We start from the raw sequence: 6,691 nt of genomic DNA, 5'->3' as shown, positions 1-6,691 counted from the left end.
ATATGAAGCCCTTCATTCGTAGCAACAAGCAGGTGTACTCTCGGGGGAAATGGATCCCTGTCATACATACATCATTTAGGCATTGGCTGAACCTGGGCATCCAGAAAAGAAACATCAGAAACATAACACACCTGTGCTTGTAGTTGACGGTTCTGCAGCCCACGCTTGTGAGGCGTGTGGCATCGCAGGTCGATTCCGCAGAAGTAATATCCATATCGGTCATCTCTTCAGGGGTTACCTCCATGGACACAGACAGATTCGGCTTCTGTGGGCTCTGGCTGAGCTTGACCTGACTGAAGAGACAATTTATTAGCAAATCCCTACTCATCTGCACCTCTCTGAAACTGGGGGAATAGAATTTGCCATTTATTTAGCGCTTTCGCAAAGCGTTGTACTTTATGTACAATTAATATTACCCAACCGAAGTTGGTACAAAAATAAAAAAAACATTTAATTTGTAGAATAGTGCTCTTAATGCTTTGCCAGCAAATCCAGAGACAGGTGTTTCCAGAAACTACCTCTGGGTCAGATTTAGGACTACAACCGTTTTTGATAAAAACCAATGCATCTGAAGCTTGCCTACATGTCATATAATCAAAGATATTCCTGGCAAAAGCAGCAATGAATAAAATAGTAGGCCCACCAGCTCACTGTATGAAAATGGAACAAGTTCTGCCTAGCACATCAAGTCCTCTCTCCCACAGCTCTCTACTTCATTCCTCAGGCACGTGGCCACTGCCAGAATAGCACTCGCACTGAACATCCCCTCCTCTCTAGGAGCAAAATGCTCCTTGCTACCTTTCTTAATGGACAGGCACTTATTTTTTCACTTGGGGAGCAATTTGTCAGACACAGTTCTTCCACTCAGAGACGTCCACCATCTCTACATCACATGGTCTGAAGTGTTTTGTTTTATACACTCTTTTAGAGTATCATTGCTGACTATTTTCCATCTACTTCAAACCTTGCAATTCATCTTGTGGTTTGTTTCTATGTCGCAGGAAACAACTCTTGATCCAGTAAATGCAAATGCTCAGTTTGTTTATCAAATCCTGCCCACGGGTAAGGAACTGGTAGGTAAAGTGATTAATCCATGAGAAGACAATGTGATCAGGAGAAGCCAAGATTGCTATCCATGGTCATCGTCTTTATCCCTTTTCTCCCCATCACCTCCCATCCGCCAGTGGCAGATGGTTCAAAAGCTTACGTTTTTACCGGGGGCTCAACACAAGGTTAGGTGGGAAAATAGTGGTGTGGGGGGTGGGGGGAGGGCGTAGAAAGCAGTTCTCGGCAACGGTGTTCCGCAGGGACACACTAGCTTGATGTCTCAGGAAGGAGGCAGTGTTCCATCACCAAGCTGGCTTCGTTGGCACTAGCTCTTCACAGCCCTAAGACCTGACAGAGTTGCTGATCCTGGGCACCAATACTCAAGTGTGTTCTGTCCTGCAGGAAGCAGACTTTATTGCACACAACTGGTGCGTGAGTAAACTGAGAAGCAGAATGACCCCCTTGTGAGCTCCTGCACCCCCTGAATGTTGCTCCACGCCGTTTAAAAGGCATACAAGGATCTCCCCAGGGCACAGTGCATGCTCTTAAATGAGCCTACCGGAATCTCTCAATGTTGCAGTAACGAGGCAAAAAGGAACCTGGCAATATGGTGTAAGGTGAGCATAGCAGTGTCCGACCTTCTACGGCTGATTGGACCTAACTGATACAAGGAACAGTACACTAAATGCACAGAATATAATCTTATATTGTTATGCTGAATATTGCAATCTGCTAAAGGGGCTAAATAGAAATGGTCTTTAATCTGCTAACGTCATAATGGAAGCTGGAAATCTGGCACCGATGTCATGGGTTATAATGGAATCTGGCACTGCAATGCAAACTGATCATATGCTTGAAAATGGCGCAATTAGATGGGTTTCCAAACCAATGATTGGAGCTTTAAGGTAAAACAAAAGCATGAACATGGTGACCGTATCTGGTACCTTCTAAGCGATTACCAGGATATGTGCTGGTATCCCATCATATATTAAGTTTGGCAATGAAATGACAGTCCTCCAGGTACATATGGTGGCAACAGCAAGCAAATATGGTCCTTTTTCCTGGCCATCCGATGGCAATAAACCAGCCAAAATGATTGGCTTTGTCATAGCTCATTAGGTACTTGGGTTAGGGAGAATCCAACAGAACTGCTTTTGGACATATAACACAGATCATATCATACAATCTTAAAGTCTGCAGTGCAATGTCGTATGAACGATCAAGAGCATTGTTAGTGCAGGATTCCATTTGTGAGGGTCTGGGGGGGGATCTGCGGATCCTTTTTGAGGGACCTCTAAACTTTTTGCTGCCCCGCTGTTTTTTTTGTAGAATCTCAGACCCCTTTATGGGGACAGGGGGACTTCTATTGAAGCCCTGTTTTGGTAGCCCTTGTGGCTCCTAGGCAGTGGTGCTTTTTAAGCACCTAATTTGGCCCCAGGGTGATACAATCACCCTACATTTATTATAGGGAGTAAACAAGTAGCCGGTTTAGTATGTTTTGGCTTCATCAAGGGTACAAGCAGATCTACTGCTTTAGTAGCCCAATTAACCTTTTTCGTTGCAATTGGGGCACTAATGTATTTTTTTTTAAGTCCTGCTCTTAGCTATTTTGTTGTTTTCTTTTCTTTTAGGAACACCAGAAGGCCTATTGTTCACACTTGGGCTCACTGAGTCTAGCCATGCACACGTTATACTGTTTTGGCCAAGTTTATACAAGTTCCTTAGACTAGACAAGTCCCTCGACCTAAAATGGCCATAACACATCCTCTGTGTGTAGACCTGTACGTTTGGAGGGTTTTGAGGCCAATCGGATTGGCTGCCCCCCCCCAAAACCTTTGTTAAGTGCCCAGGTGTGTGACTGGAGGGCTAGCTTAGGTCTTCCCATAAGTGTGTAGATATATCTAGGAGATACTCTCATCCTACACAGAGTCCCATCTGATTTTGGTGAAGGCTCACGTACCTGCTGGACGATTTTGGTACCGAAAAAGTGCTGCTGAATTTTAAGACCAAGTTTGGCCATGCTGGTTGGGATTGTATCTCTCTACCTTAGGTGCAGTTTCTTGCGAGAGTAGGGCCTTCCGTGCTGGGACAGTCCGAGCAGTTTTACTGCTGTCACGCCTCCATTTACTGGCTCGGTCGTTGGAAGCTACCATCTCCCAGAAGGTCATTAGGACCCCAGTATCAACTCTCCTGTTCATCTGGGCCACACTGGAATACCTCCAACGTAGTCTTCTTCATGGGATAGTGTTCTGCTTGTGGACTATCCTCCTTTGTCCTCCAAATCATCATGCTCAGCGTTATTCATTTCATTTTATGTATTTATTGGACATTTGTAAGGCGCCTATACGCAAGTGTTTCCAGGCGCCGCAAGGCAAAAAAAAGAAAGGGGGGGGCATAAGGGAGAACAACAAAACAGCAATAAACGGTTCTACTAAGCCTTCCAACATTCGTACCATGCAAGTGCAGTGAAAATAAGTGCGGGGGAGGGAGAAGGTCAAAGCGGTAGGAATAAGGGAAGGGGTTGAGCAGGGTGGGGGGGCAGAGGTCGGGAGCAGAGGGCTCAGGGGCTAGGCAAGTGCAGGGGGAAGCCAGGGAGGGGGAAGTCCCAGCGGGATAACCAGGGGAAAGGGGCAACTAGTGCAAGGGCGGGCGGACCAGAATTAGGCTAGTCAGGGAGGGGTGCTGGAGGGCAAATGCTAGATTAGGGGTGCTGGGGAGGACTTGCTGAGGAAGGCCTGGTACCAAAGGGCCAGGCACCAGTCGCAGCGGCAGGAGGACAATTAGCAAGGGAGGGAGATAAGGAGGAGGAGAAAAGCAAAGTCTAGAGAAGCTTCTGGAATTTAAGGAGATCAGGCTCAAGTCAGAGGGGCCGGGAGGACGTTTCAAAGAGAGGCTCCTGCCGAAGAGAGATCTACCCCCACTCTCTGCTTGGTAAAACATCTGATCTGCAGAGAGTTGGAGCTATAGGACCGAAAGACTCTAGCAGGGAGGTATTTAGGGAGAGAAGATTGGATGTAGCAGGGTTCCAGACCCCAGAAAGCCTTGTGGATGATGCAGAGGGTCTTAAATTTGATCCTTGCAGGAACTGGGAGCCAGTGGACTTTAGGGCTGGTGAGATGCGGTCCCTGGACTTTAGGTCAAGGAGAAGTATTGCAGCCCTATTCTGGATAGGTTGATGGTAAAGGGAGGAAAGAGGCAGATTGAAAAAGTGGCTATTGCAGTAGTCTAGCCTAGAGAACCAGAGCTCTGGAGACCGTGAGCTTCTGGGGAAAGGTGAGGAAAGGGAGAATGCCTCTAAGGAGGTGGAGATGAAAGTTGGACTTTTGGCAAGGTCCTTGATGTAAGGGGAGAAGGAGAGAGAGAAGTCTAAGATTACCTCAAGATTTTTTGCCTCACAAGAGGGTGAGGGGAAGCGAGGGGTGGGGACTCAAGGAGGGCGGCCAGAGAGTGGGAGGGGAACAGGGAGCAGGCGTCCCAATAATGACTGATCTCGGTCTTACTCGCACTAAGGCAGAGATCATTACCAGAGCACCATGCCTGAATAGCAGTCAGGCAGTCCGGTATGGTAGGGGAAGGAAGCTTAAAGGAGAGCTCTGTGTCATCAGCATAACACTGGAAGTGAGCAGAGAAGGTGGAGATAAGGTGAGCAAGAGGGGCAAGGTAGATATTGAAGAGCCACAGCGATAGGATAGAGCCAAGTTGCACTTGGGAAAGTCGGTTAGAGAGGAAGAAGGTCAGCCAGAACAGTGCCTGGGCCATGATACTTAGAGCATCAAAGAGACGATTTATGAGGATGGCATGGTTGACTATGTCAAAGGCAGAGAAAAGATCGAGAAGGATCAGAACAGAGGGAAAGTTGGAATCCAGATTTGATAGTAGGTCTTCACAGGTGTTCAGGAGAGCAGCTTTCATGCCTCTGAAAGCTCAGAAGCCAGACTGGGGATCACGGAGCAATCACCACAGCAACTTCAGTGTGGTGGGTCAGTTGGGGGATGACCAACTTCTCCAGGGGTTTGTCCAAGAAAGGGGAAATGGAGATGGAGATAGGGTGATAGTTAGCCAGTTAAGAAAGGTCAGCAGATAGCTTTACTTTAGGAGAGGGTGCACAAGGGAGTGCTTAAGGGGCTGTGGGAAAGCCAGTGGCAAAGGAATGGTTACAGAAGTCAGCCAAGGCAGGTTGGAGAGAGGAGATGTCCTTGATCGTTCTGGAAGAGCAGGGGAGCACCCGTTTGGATGAGCCTTTCATAGAGCCGACAAATTTAGAGACCTCATCAGGTGCAATGGGAGAGAAGGTGGCTAGTATGAGGATGAGCAAGAGGGGGGGGGGCAAGGGAGGCAAGAGAGGAGGGGGCACAGGTGGGGAGTAGAAGAGAGAGAGGACTGGATGTCCTGGGTTTTAGTGGAGAAGTGGGAGGCCAGTGCAGTGCATAAGATCTGGGAGGGAAGAGGAGACTGCAGTAGAATTGGCAGGTTCCTTGCATATTTTGAAAAGTTCCGCCGTGTTATTGGTGGCCCCAGAGATGCGGGCTTGGACATGAGCCCCCCTTCTTGGACTGGTTAGAGAGTCGATATTGCCTCTGGAGTAGGCGGCAGGCCAGTTTGCAGCGCTGTACTTGCGTTTCAGAGAGGCCAGGTCAGAGTCATAACAAGAGTTGCACTTGGAGGCAGGCTTCATGCAGATCCTCATGACAGGGGCAAGGATGTCCAGAGTGTTGGAGATGGAGGTGGAGGTTAGAAAGTACAGAGTTGGTGGGAGAGTCAATTGCAGGGGTGGGGGTAGGAGGGGGAATGAAGATGGCAGCGAATGCAGCGACTGACACACGACTCTTTGGTCAAATGACGAAGGAGACTGGCAGTGCAGGCAGAGGAATCGCGGGGGGCCCGGGAGCTCCGGTGGGAGGAGAGGAGAGAGTGATCAGAGCGGAGTAGTTGGAGGGTTGGAGAGAGGGAGGTCTGCGGAGATGAGCGCATCCAAGATGTGTCCGGCAAAGAGGGTCGGAACGGAAGGAAGAATTGTGAGGGGAAAGAGCCAAGAGAGGTCGCGGAAGAGTACAGTGGCTGGAACCGCAGAGCCCAGGTGGAAGTCAAAATCCCCAAGCAAGAGAAGTTAGGGTGAGGAGGTCCGGAGAGAGAAGTCAGCCCATTCAGAGAGGAAAAGGGCAGTAGGTCAAGGGGGCCTATAGATAGTGGCGAGAGTGAGGGAGAGGGTATGGGAGACCCCCAGCCTACAGACAAGACTTTCAAAGGAAGAGTAGGGTTGAGTGGGAATGATGGTGATGGAGACCCATTCAGGGAAAATCAGGGCCACCCCACCCCAGACCTTGGAGAAGATCTTCTAGCCATCGGAGAGAAGAGTGTCAAAGGCAGTGACAGAGCTGGCCTTGACAGGATGTCATGGTCTTCAAGGAGGTGACAGATGTCCGAGGAGTGTTTGACAGCAGAGCGGAAGTAGACGGTAGCTAAGTGAAGCCGATTGCCACCCTTGAAGATCTTCCGTGGAGGGGTACAGGGGCGGGGTATAGCCCTCAGCAGGGGCACAGAGGGCTGTACCCCCTCTATTCCACTGTCTTCTAGAATTCATCTTTGCTGTACCTTCCACTTTTGGTTGGTGGATTCCACTCATGGGAAGGCCCATTATTCTTTT

The 6,691-nt window shown here is 49.0% G+C and overlaps 1 protein-coding gene across 1 annotated transcript in view; it reads right to left on the bottom strand.

Annotated features, from left to right (window-relative positions):
• The window catches only part of ZNF511 (zinc finger protein 511), a 159,275-nt gene that overhangs the window by 27,901 nt on the left and 124,683 nt on the right, over positions 1-6,691 (bottom strand). Inside the window, exon 5 of the mRNA XM_069611060.1 lies at positions 132-293. Within this exon, the coding sequence (XP_069467161.1) occupies positions 132-293 (162 nt within the window). The remainder of the gene's footprint in view (positions 1-131; positions 294-6,691) is intronic.

Source organism: Ambystoma mexicanum, chromosome 8, assembly GCF_040938575.1.
Source record: "Ambystoma mexicanum isolate Mex_15411 chromosome 8, UKY_AmexF1_1, whole genome shotgun sequence".
In the NCBI taxonomy this organism is placed as follows: Eukaryota; Metazoa; Chordata; class Amphibia; order Caudata; family Ambystomatidae; genus Ambystoma; species Ambystoma mexicanum.
This window is presented reverse-complemented; position numbering and strand designations above follow the sequence as displayed.